The sequence below is a fragment of the Zingiber officinale genome, chromosome 8A, assembly GCF_018446385.1.
Source record: "Zingiber officinale cultivar Zhangliang chromosome 8A, Zo_v1.1, whole genome shotgun sequence".
Classification (NCBI taxonomy): Eukaryota; Viridiplantae; Streptophyta; class Magnoliopsida; order Zingiberales; family Zingiberaceae; genus Zingiber; species Zingiber officinale.
This window is the reverse complement of record NC_056000.1, coordinates 14,100,029-14,112,266: the sequence shown is the minus strand read 5'-3', so window position 1 is coordinate 14,112,266 and position 12,238 is coordinate 14,100,029. Positions and strand designations below refer to the sequence as shown.

General features: G+C 35.6%; 1 protein-coding gene across 1 annotated transcript; it reads left to right on the top strand.

The window, feature by feature from the left end:
• Window positions 1–394: 394 nt before the first annotated feature.
• Window positions 395–11,356, top strand: LOC122012614 (TOM1-like protein 9). The gene is made up of 9 exons (XM_042569213.1): window positions 395–776; window positions 2,763–2,841; window positions 3,901–3,999; window positions 4,076–4,189; window positions 5,717–5,874; window positions 6,534–6,615; window positions 6,901–6,986; window positions 8,444–8,614; window positions 10,055–11,356. Exons 1-9 carry the CDS (start codon window positions 676–678, stop codon window positions 11,193–11,195), a joined length of 2,031 nt encoding a protein of 676 aa, XP_042425147.1. The 5' UTR covers window positions 395–675; the 3' UTR covers window positions 11,196–11,356.
• The last annotated feature ends 882 nt before the right edge of the window (window positions 11,357–12,238 follow it).

The window sequence follows — 12,238 nt, the reverse complement described above, 5'->3', positions numbered from 1 at the left end:
CTAGAAATTATAGACTAAGAAATCTAATCTCTAATAAATAAAAGATGAAGTGAGAGCCAGAGGATGCGGAACAGGCAGAGTTCCTCGTGCTTTCATGTCTAACGTAACCTTAAATAATTTCAGTCCCACTATTATTCCATTAAATAAAATATTTTAAAAAATACATTTTGAGAAGGCATTTTGAAAAATCAAGCAAATTCTGGGTTGAAATAAAAAATTCCCATTTATTTAGCAGCAGTGCAGCACCTCATCGGCCCTTGCATCCGCCCTTGCAACGACACGTGGATCAGTCTCATAGGGCTCCAGCCGGCTGTACGTCAATCCATCAATCGACGGAATGAGCGAAGCTGTTATTTTGTTCATTTTCCCCGTTACGGCGTTTTTTTCAATAAATTAAAAATCCCGAAATATCAAAACGGTTTCTCGCTCGACGTAGAGAAGTTGTTAAAGACACTGCCGGACGCCAACGGAAGGAAAGGGGGGAAAAGACTAGATCCACTGCACGCATCTGCTCCTGGAGGGAGGGATTCCTCGCTTCCCGTCCCTTCTCCGCTTTTGGGTTCCGATCCCTGGCGAGCCGCAGCCGGTTCTGGTGGATTCGCCCTAACCTGTTTGGATCTCGTTAGGTGGTGGCCGCGATATTTGTTGATCGGGATACGAAGTTGGAAAGGAGAGATGGCAGCCGCGCTGGTGGATCGCGCTACGAGCGATATGCTGATCGGTCCGGACTGGGCGATGAACGTTCAGATCTGCGATATCCTCAATCGCGAACCTGGGTATGCGGTGCTTGTTGTACTGTTATATTCATTTACGGATCAATGATATAGTTTATTTAGTTTGCGTTTTTCTGTAAATCCTTTTTCAGGAACTTATTCTTGCTAATTCTAAAAACTTGTAACTTTGTAGTTTTCTATGCATTTCGGTCATCGTTTATCCTTGGCCAAATAGATTGAATTTTCTGAGTATTATGGTGCTATTTCTTTGAGCTTATGAGTGTTAGCCAGTGTTCCATCGAATAAGAACTTCTCAAGCTTAGATACTATTTGCTTTATAGATCGTGGTAGTTCTAAGATAATGAACATGGAAGAGAGACGCTTACAACCTTTATTTTTGTATCACAGAGAGATGACCGTATTACCTGTTTTTGAACTATGAAACACCAGAAAGAAAGTAATACTTCCTTTTCAGTAAGTGTGCACTCAATCAGGTTTATGGATATGTACTTTAAGTTCCTCTATGGAATCCAATTCCACTGGGGCCTGATACTCGAGTCCTTGGAAAAAGAATATGCTTAGATCTGAACATCTTGGTTCATGATGTTCCAATTATTTGTGGAAGATAAAAAAAAAATATTTAAATTTTAGCTTCATGGTGAAGTCGTATTTTGTTGTTAGGACAGTTGCTTGTAGTTCATTTTGTGTTTACACATGGTATGATAACCTGAATGAGGTTTAGAGAAGGTAGTAAGAGTTCATGTTTATACCGTTAAAATTTAAAATAGGTTCAGAAAGATAAAAGCTTAAGAGATTGGAATATTGCATTGGAAGGATATCATGTTTTATAGTTAGACACTTCTTTTTCTATGTCCTGTTATATTTGATTTTTCTATTTATTTCATGGACTCATCAAAATCAAGATATGAATTGTTAAATTTTGGTCTTCATTTGAAAGAAAAGTCATTTTTAACACCGTTTACTAAAATTACTTTAGATACGCCCCTATAGTCGAGTAATTTAGCATTCAAGCAAGCATTAACAAATCAGCTTTAAATTTTATATCATTTTCTTGGGCAACATTATGCAATATTGTCTAGCATAGTCACACATTACTTGACCACTCAAAATTTAGCCTAAAAAATGAAACAATTTGTTCTGTAACATTATATTGATTTCAGTACATGATTGGACTAATGGCTGAATATGTAGGAGCACCATGTATTATTTTGAATCTGCTTTTCAGTTCCACTACTTGCACTACAATGATTTTGGTTGATAACCGTTTATGGTTAGCCTCAAAAGATAATAACCAAGGTAATTAAAGCACTTGGTGAGAAAACAACTGAATGCATTCATAGTAATTTTTGTGACCTTGGCTGTATATTTGTTGACTTTGCCATCGTCTTGTCTTATCTGTTCATTGAGCTCTATGCAAGGCAATATGTGTTAACTTTATCTACATTGAAATATTATTTTTCTTCAACTATACCATATTATGTGACTGCTCCATTGCACTCTTTGATGTTTTAATTGCATAACTTAAGATTTTGTTTTTATATTGAATCCACTTTTAAGCAATATTAACTTTTGTCTAGCATTCTTTGTATCAAGAGCCTCTTAAAAGTTTTAAATTGTTTATTTATTTGTCTACAACAACATAAGTGTGAAACTAGTTTTTTTTTACCAAATAATTTGGTCTTGTTCAGTAGGATTTCATTAATGATGCTATTTATGAACTGTTGTGAATTATTGATGTCAACGAACTTAGTGGATTTAGTAGGAAAACATCTTTGTGACTTCAATTATTTTCAATTTAGGAGGTGGGGATGGGGTATTTCTGTGATAATCAAAACCTAAAGTAGATTAAGAACATAATACTGATAGATTGGTTATCAAAGTCATACTTGACCAGAATTAGAATTGCAGCACAATTTTGCTAATATGGCTTGTTAGACTTTCTTTGTTACCTTTGTTGAATGTTTAGATTTGTATGCTATAGTTGTAACTTATCTAACACTAACTTAACTTTTTTCCTAAAACTATCAGGCAGGCAAAGGAAGTTATCAGAGGACTCAAAAGGCGCATTGGTCATAAAAGTTCCAGAGTTCAGCTACTTGCACTTACAGTAAGCATAAAAATACCACATATTTCCTAAATTCTGAAATTGCTCTTCAGGGATATTTAAGTGTCTGCACAGGTAGCGGTTTTAACATCCTTTTTTTAAAGTAATTTTTCTATTTTTTCTTGAATTATAACTAAATCATTTTGTAGATACTTCTCACCGTTCCTATTTGCAAAACTGTATGTCTTAGGCATAATTGTATATTTTCATCTATGCTAAAATATTGTATTTAAAAATGGTCTTTAAGGAATTCTTCTTAAAAGTCCATTTGCTCAAATTCTTATTAATCTATATTAAACCTCTTTTACAAACTGAATTGAATAATATTTTTGGAACTTTTAGCTCTATTTGGTTCAATTTAATTTTATCTAAACATAGTGATTGAAATTGCAACCTTAGTCGGGGTCTCAATCCTTGACCATCTTGGGCCATTGCCACCAGTGCCAATATCTATGTTAGAGGCATGCTGAAGGAGGAGAAGGGGCACTAGTTGAAAGAGGAAGAAGAGGAGTGTTAGATTAGTGCTAGAAGTGTGTTGAAGGAGAAGGGTGTGCCAGTGTTAAAGAAAGAAGAAGGATAGGAGGAAGAACTTGGAGGAAGGGGGGGGAGCAGGAAACTAGGAAGTGTACATTGAGTGGAGCTAACGCTGGAACAATACTTTCAGTTTCAGACAAAAGAGGAAACTAGGTTTCATTTCGGCATGGGGGAAGCTGTGATGGAGGTCGTGGTTTCAACACTGACTAGGAAGTTAGGTTTCATTTCAGAATGGAGGAAGCCACAAATGAATCCAAACCTTGAAGGAATTTGCAAAGGAAGCCAATCGCTCATGCCTGTATTGAGGATCTCTATGCCGGTTAAATTACATGATTTTGCACTTCGATACTCATGTAATGAGCTGCAAAATTACATGCCTGTGCAAATAGATTTCTCTTATATGGTTTATGTTTGTTTTAAGGATGAGCAACATTAACTGTACACTTCATCTCCAGGTTAATTTCCATTTTATCCATTTCTCCATGCTAGTTTTAATAATCAAGCCTTTATTTTGACATGATCTTGCAGCTGCTGGAAACAGTGATAAAAAATTGTGGTGACGTTGTCCATATGTATGTTGCTGAGAAAGATGTTCTACGTAAGATGGTCAAAATTGTAAAGAAGAAGGTTAAAAGTTGATGTAATATATATATATTTAAGTTTTCAAAAACATTTCTTCTTATTGACATTTTCTAATTTACAGCCAGATCCACAAGTAAAAGAAAAGATATTAGTTCTAATTGACACCTGGCAAGAGGCACTTGGTGGCCCACGTGCAACGTATCCTCAATACTACGCTGCATATCAAGAATTGTTGGTAACTTAACATATTCATTTATCTAGTTGAAAATATATTTGACACTTCAAAATGTTTCTTGTCTTTTAGGATGCTTTAGTCATCTTGTTTCTATTACTTCTCTTCATATGTTGGAAACAATTAAAAAAGGATTAGGATGCATAGGACATTCATTATCTACTTCCCATTTCCAAGAAGTCTTAAATGTTGGCCAAACACTTGTGTGCTATCTGTTCTTTTTGCCACTGTCTAATGTTTTGCATGTGATTTCAAATATTGTTGGCTAACTTATGCAATTTATTTGATTGTTTACTTTATAAATATTGTTTTAATTGATGATTGTGAAGAAATTAAACTGAAAGCTTTGGTAGCGAGAGATTTCGGAAACTAAAGGTTTTGAATTAAGTGGAATGAAAATTGAGAAGCTAATTTAGCTTATGCAATTTATTTGGTTATATATTTTATAAATGATATTGTTTTAATTGATGATTGTGAAGAAATTAAACCGAAAGCTTTGGTAGAGAGACTTCAGAAACTAAACATTTTGAATTAAGTGGAATGAAAATTGAGAAGGAAATTTAATAATAAGAGAAAAAATAAGGGAATGGTTGAGATAGATGAATATGAAATTGCTAGGAAAGTTTTAAATATCTTGGAGTTTTTATTCGATAAAGAAATACTGTCAAATATATCATTAATCTGATAAAGAATAGATGATTGAACTGGAGAAGAACCTTTGAAGTCTTATATAATCATCATGCTTAGTCATAAAAGAAAATCAAATAACATTCTAACACTATGTAGCATAGTTTTGCATCAGTGTTGGGGAGTTTGTAAGCAACATGTACAAAACATTAATATTAGGAAAGATCAGAATTCTGAAATCAAGGTGTGAGATTAAAATAATACTATCTAGGAAGGCATAACCTCAATGGATGACAAAATGTGAAATAAAATGTTAAGATGATATGGTTATGTTCAAAAGCAATTAATGTATTCTATAGTTAGACAAGCTGAGTTTGTGTAAGGGGTAAAGAAAGACCAATGAAATAAAGTAAAAAATAATTGAAGAGATCTGAAAATTATTAGTGGTATAACCTTCACCAGAGTTTAGTAGCGGAATACAATTGATGTAGCCAAATTCAACTAGTTGCAACAAACATGCTTCATAATGATGATGAATTTAACCAAAAAATTACACTGAATGGAAACTGCAACTGTTGCCAAAAACTATACTAGATGAAAAATGGAAAAAGGTGATAGAATGTTTTTTTGGTTAGACTGTAAACAAGAAATACGTCAATGAGGCATTCCCTGATCTGCTTGTGTTCCATACAACGTATAGGTTGCATGCCAGATCTTTACTCATCAAATGAAGCATTATCTTGCCTATTAATTTCACCTGCATATTTGACTCCCAAAAGAGGTTGTTAAATTGATAGTTTCGTGTCATCAGAGTGATCTCTCTGACTCTCTCATCTTAATTCTTGTCTCAACATGTTTTAGTTTTGGCTGTCTTAGTTTCTCTTTTTTGTCTTTGTACACCAGCAAGCTGGAGCTGTATTTCCTCAGAGAGGTGGGAGGTCTGCTCCTACTTTTAATCCACAAAAAGACTCCTTGAGCTTGTATCCTCCATCTGGACAGAGTACTGAGTTCTACGAAGAAGTTCCTGATACTTCGTCTGGATCTGATTTGCCTGCTTTGAGGTGTTTGACTAACTCTTATATTTTCTTTATTGTGTTTCAGTACAAGATTGTGCTAACAGGAGAAGAAGCTGTATGGTCTTCACATTTTTTACATTTAGATCTCCTAATTAAGTGTCCAAGATCTGTTGTCGTAGCCAAAGTGGGAGACACCTATCTCTTCTTTATTTTCACTGTTTATTCTTCTAATCATCTGATTTTAGTCTACTTCATGCAAGGCTTATATATGTGGCATGAAGTATACTTAGTCAAATCTACATCCAAGTCAAGCTCTATGATGATAATTTTTTATTTATTACAATGTCTTAAACTTAGTGAAAATGTAATTATCTCTAAAAAAGTAGATCCGCTACCTTAACGGCCCCCCTAGTAAAATGTAATTATCTCTAAGCACAGATGAAGAGTGGCGTATGCCTCTCCCATTTCAATGGTGATAAACAAATGTGAGGCTAGTCAGCGACACATTTCTCCAATCTTTCTACCTACAAACTGCTTTTACATTCTTCGCTATCATCATAAAATCTCATCAACAATTCTTCATTAATAAGTTTAATTGCGAATATTTTCTCCTCATATGTGTTTACTTCAATTTGTTGGTCAAATGCTGTTACGTGGTGTGTCAAAACTACTCCAAGAGTCTAATTGCACTTTCAAATCCACAGCATAGCTGAAATTCAAAATGCTCGTGGCATCATGGATGTTCTTTCTGAGATGCTGAATGCTATAGATCCTGGGAACACAGAGGTATCCGCAATTTGACACTGGCATTTACAATAAAACTTTTTGTTGCTCTAATAACATGGAGCATCCTTTTCTTTGTTATGGATCATAGACCGTTATGACTGATAAGGTTATGCTATTACAACTACTATGCTGAATTACTTTGTGATATTTTTCTAGTTATCTGTGAAATTAATACTCAATTTAAGTGATGCCTTTAAAGGTTGAGATTTATTTCTCATTTTACCTCGATATTTGACATGATGTCGGGCAGAAAGTTAACCGCATCTATTCTAATTCTTATATTAGGGGCTCCGGCAGGAAGTAATTGTCGACCTTGTAGATCAGTGCCGTACTTACAAGCAGAGAGTGGTGCAGCTCATCAACAAAACCTCGTATGTTGTATATGCAATTTCCTCTGCTTTGGTATTTTCTTTGTGAAAAAGGGTAGCCAGTTGGAATTTAGACCGTATAACTTGCGCTCCGGTCCGTCCTTGAGATATCTCTATAAAGGCCTTTGATCCATAGTTTAGGGAATCATTTTAAATAGACTGATTCAACTTAGGATCAGTCATAGTTGATCCGGATCTTACTCGAACATCAAAGGATTTCTGAATCCTTGTCAAAAAAGGCCAATAGGAGTTGATTGAAGGTAGAAGTAGAGTTCAGCAAGGGCTCTCAAGAAGGGGCGTTTGCATTATAATGAGATGCGAGTATAAGTCGAAGGTTTCTAGTGAAAAAGGTCTAATACTATGGTGGTGGAGTTTAGCTACGTCACTTTGACTCTTTATCTATCTTCATTCTAACCATGTCAGGCACCCAATGCTCTGAAAAGACACTCCCATTGACCGGGTACAAAGTTCCCTTTTTTAATTAAAAAAGGATGTCTTCCACCTTGACGAATATTCACTCGAGTCTGAGTAAGATAGAAGCCCAAAGGTCCACGACACAGGTTATTAGGGGAGCACTTACGTGTCTGGTTCTTTTCAAATTAGGTCCACACATCATTCTTCAGCTGTGCTGATGCAAGAGCCATGGGTGACTTTTGTTGTTGCCATGTTCTCTGCTCAATACAGTTCATCCCGTTTACTTCTAGAAGAATTTGTTTGAACCCCATGGCAGAACGGTGGAGGATATTTAGAGAGAATATTTCTCCAAATATAAACCTCAAATCTCTACTATTGGAGAGAATAGAAATGGGGATATTAGAAATCACCGGGTAAATGGTTTTGCCATTTCTATATATTTTTTTAAATAAAAAAATTTAAAAAAAGTCTGAGCTGTAGTCCAGCACTTGACAGGTGGGTGGGCCTGCAGCAGGGCCCACCTGTGCAGCTGCAGCTCTCTTTAATTTTTTCCTTTGTTATTTTTTAATAATATTTAATAATGACCAAAATATGTAAATAAATATTAAGTAAAAAATATTTATGAAAATATATACGAAATATGTTAAAGTGAAAAATTGATAAATATAAGTAATTTTATTTAAATGTAAAATTAGATGTAAATTAATAAAATAACAATGAGACCCATAAATATTTGGTTGGTGAGATATTTGATTGTTGAATTTGGGATATTTGGGAGTGAGATATTTGAATGGTGGAGCCCATAAATATTTGGTTTGTGGAATATTTGATTGTAAAATTTGGATATTTGTGGAGTGAGATATTTGATGGATGATGTAGATATATGGACCACAAATATTTAGAAGAAATATCCGATCTTATTGTGAAGGCTCTAATAGAAGAAACTTGTAAAAAAATATGTTCAGTTTTTTTTTCTCATACCTGTTTGGAAAGATTGTGAAAATTGCATTTTGCATAATTTATCTCTTTTGTTATTTTTTGAATAGAGACGAGGAGTTGCTTGGTCAAGCACTTGCTCTCAATGATGACTTGGAGCATGTACTTGTGAAACATGATTCTATTGCCGCAGGAAAATCTGTTCAGGCGGTGAAGCCCAAATCACTTCAGGCACTTGTAGATCTTGATGATTCTGCACCAAACAAACAGACAGACCAAAGGTAAATGATTTTTTCCTTCCCATTTCTCTTAACAGATTCATCCCAAAAGTATGGTGGTTTTCAGTAGTTAATCTATTGTGTTAATTTCCAGTAAGATTTACTAGTTGTGAATTGTGATCAATGTTGTTAAAAGATGCACCTTGGTCCTAGAATCTGCACTTGTTTCCAATGGGTATCTCTAAGGGCTTCGTGGTGCCTAGTGCAACCTTGAAATCTGTATGAATAATGAAAACATAAGGAAATTTAAGAGGTGGCTGAAATTATCAAAGAAAACAAATTTGACAATAGAATGTATAGATGAGTACGCTTGCCTTTCTTAAGAGCAAAAGCAAGTCAAAATGAGTTGAAGAGGAATTGATGTTGGAGTTCCTGTGGATGAAGTCATTGGTGGCGGTTCAAATCTAATGAAGGTATCTCTTTAGTTGAACTGTAAACTCATAGTGGAGTAATTGATGTCTAATTAAGAGTTGGATCGAGTTAGTGATGAGTTGATATGAAGGCAGGGGATTGTATGATCGAGGAAAGCAATAAATAAGATAAAAATTAGGTGAAAACAGTATCTCTTTTAAATTGTTTAGGTTCGAGAATAATAAAGGTTAAAAAAAAACATGGAAGCCATCATTACTATAGACAGGATAGACGCCTAAAAATAGTTGAGTGAACTCGACCAATGGTTGAAGTATGCTAATCAGTATTAGAAGGAAAAGGTTCATGGTGTTTTTTGTCAAAGTTCATATGTTGCACACTAGAACTTCACTGAGGATGTAAACTTAGCAAGCTCATTTATTTTAAACAGACAGATGAACAAAGATAATAATGCCATTAATAAGAGATTGTGTGATAGTAGGAGCACTATAAGAGAGCCAACTGTTAAGGTAATGATTACATCTCATGATTGCCACCAATTGTTACATTTGTCTGCGTAATTAAATACACGACAGGTGGACTGAAAGATAACAATATGCGAGGGGTGTAGAAGAACAACAAAGTGGCGACGACTATGGAGTGGGAATAGGATTTGACTCTAATAGCAAGTCGAAAATCTAGCTTTATGTTCTTATTTTTATATCCAAAAGGGGATTACGGCTCATGTATATTTCTGTCTTATCAAATAATCAGTCATGAGACTAGGCCTATAATTTCTGTTATATCTAGCACACATATGATATTCTATATAATTATCGGTATGGTTTGGTTTCAACGGCTGACCACTCTCCCATATTTTAGGGAAATGTTTTTTTTTGAATTAAAACCAAATTTGTATACTGTTAAGGCAACAATTGAATTTTGCAATTTGGTTCTTGCTCGATTTGATTTTTCAGATTTAAACCTTGGATGCTCAGTACAACTTGTGCTTAGGAACTGCAACCTCCTAGTGCCTTTAAAAAGTACTGCTTATGATTCGATGTTTGACATGATGTTTTTGATTCATATATGTAGGTCAAACACAAGCCCAATAACTGGCGACAAACCTCCTCTTCAGCAATTATCATTGCCTGCACCTCCAACCCCCAATGGTTCAGCAACTTCTTTAGCTATAATTGATCCAAGAATCGATCTTCTCAGTGGTGAAGATTATAGTGAACCCAAAAATGAGAATCGAGCCCTCGTGCCTGTCAACGAACCACTCATTAACTCTGCTTCTGACCAAAACATCTTAGCTCTTGCAGACATGTTTTCCAATGCTAAAACTGAAGAGAATAATAGCAACCCTCCAAGGCCATCTGATTCCCAATTGACGTTGTCATCCCTACCGGCTTACACTTCTGCAACACCACTCACGGCGAATCCTCTCCAATTACAACAGCCTGTACAATTCAACCAAACAAATCCTATCATGAACAGTCAAGTCCCTACAGGCTTTTCATCACAGCAGCCAGCACAAAGTTATGGTGTAAATGATCAAGGCCTAGTTCTTCCTCGAGCACCTTGGGAAGCTCAATCTGCTCCATCTAGTGACTTCCCTAATTTGCACCCTCAACTGCTGCAACATGGTCAATTTGTTGGTAGCACTCCCTTATCTGGGTCAACTGGCCATCCTGGAAGCTTCCCACCCCAAATTGCTGCAACTGGCCAACCTGGAAGCTTCCCCCCACAGATTGCCCAACCGTTGCCTGGCGGCTTTATAGGGGTAACGCACCAGCAAGTTATGTTAGGCTCACAACACGGAGGTCTTCCGCCTCATTTTGTCCACAACAATCAGTATGCAAGCATGTATGGACCAATTAAGAATGACCAGATGACTGCTATCTACTCACAACAGGTATATGGTAGCCATATGCCTGCCATTAGTCAGCAAGCTCTCTACAGCAATCAGCTGACTGGTTATGGTGGGTATTTGACGCAACCAGTGCCTCAGTTCTCTCCGTCAGGGGGTGCTGCATATGGCTATGCTAGTTCACATGGACTTTCGCAGATGATGCATGGGCTTTCTATGCAAGATAATCACATGTTTGTGAATGGGACTTCGTCCTATCCAAATTCAGTGCCCTCTTACTCGCAGCCAATGAACAAGACACCGAAGTCAGAGGAAAAACTTTTTGGCGACCTTCTTAGTATGGCAAAAAACAAAGCAAAGTGAAGCTACTGCTAATAGGTTAACGAGGGCCGTTTGAAAATTTCTTTTGATATTTTTTGCGTTTGTAGTTCTGATATTTTTGTGTATTTATTAATTTTTTTTTAACTTCATTCTCATACTGAATTATTTGCGCTTAGATTTATTTCATTTTGTGTTGCTCATCCTGTCTTTTTTTAATAACTTGTTGCTTAAACTCTATAAGTGCTCAGTTATCAAAAACTTCACATACAGTGCATATTTGTAGAGGAGAAATCGAAGCCGAGAAGCAGGCATTATTTTTCAAATCAGGGTCAATGGCTGATTGACCACCCTTTTTGAGTGGAAGGGCATCAAAAGCTAAAAGATTGAAAGTAAATTTTCAAAAGCATGAGATCAGGTTCCGAAAATCACTCCATCTCATATCAGCAAGGTTAGTCTCGAACGCCTCCCGGAAAAATGTTAAATCCACTATGGCTATATAATAAAATATTTGAAAGCTCTTTAACAACATTGAATCACCAATGGTTATTATGTTTGAATTGTTCCTAGAGTGAGTTGACTCCCCTCTATAAAACATATGAAACTCCATATCTTCCACCATCAAGAATAAATTCTTTTAAGTGGCTAATTTTTATTTAAAATATACAAAGAAAATAATAATAATGAATTATAGCTTATTTTTAGAATCGGATCGGTTTAATGACTCACACATAGAAAAATAAAAGCATTTCAAAAACACAATACACTACTCTAGGAGGCAACGGCCTCGTCTTCTTTTGCTCGATAGGATATCATTTTGCTGGAAGAAACATTAGTAAAATATTATTTTGGCAGGTGACTTAGGTGAACAGATGAATTTTTTTTAATGACGAATTCACGCATGGTTTAGAATTAGAGTCAAACCCCTTTGCATACATAAAAAAAAAAAAAAGTATAAAGCACACACTAAAAGTCAAAACTCTAACGAGGCATCCAATAACATCATTTTTCCAGAATGAGAATGAGAATGATGTATTTGACTGACATAGAAATAATGTTCGATCCTCTTATTTACAAAAACATTCCCA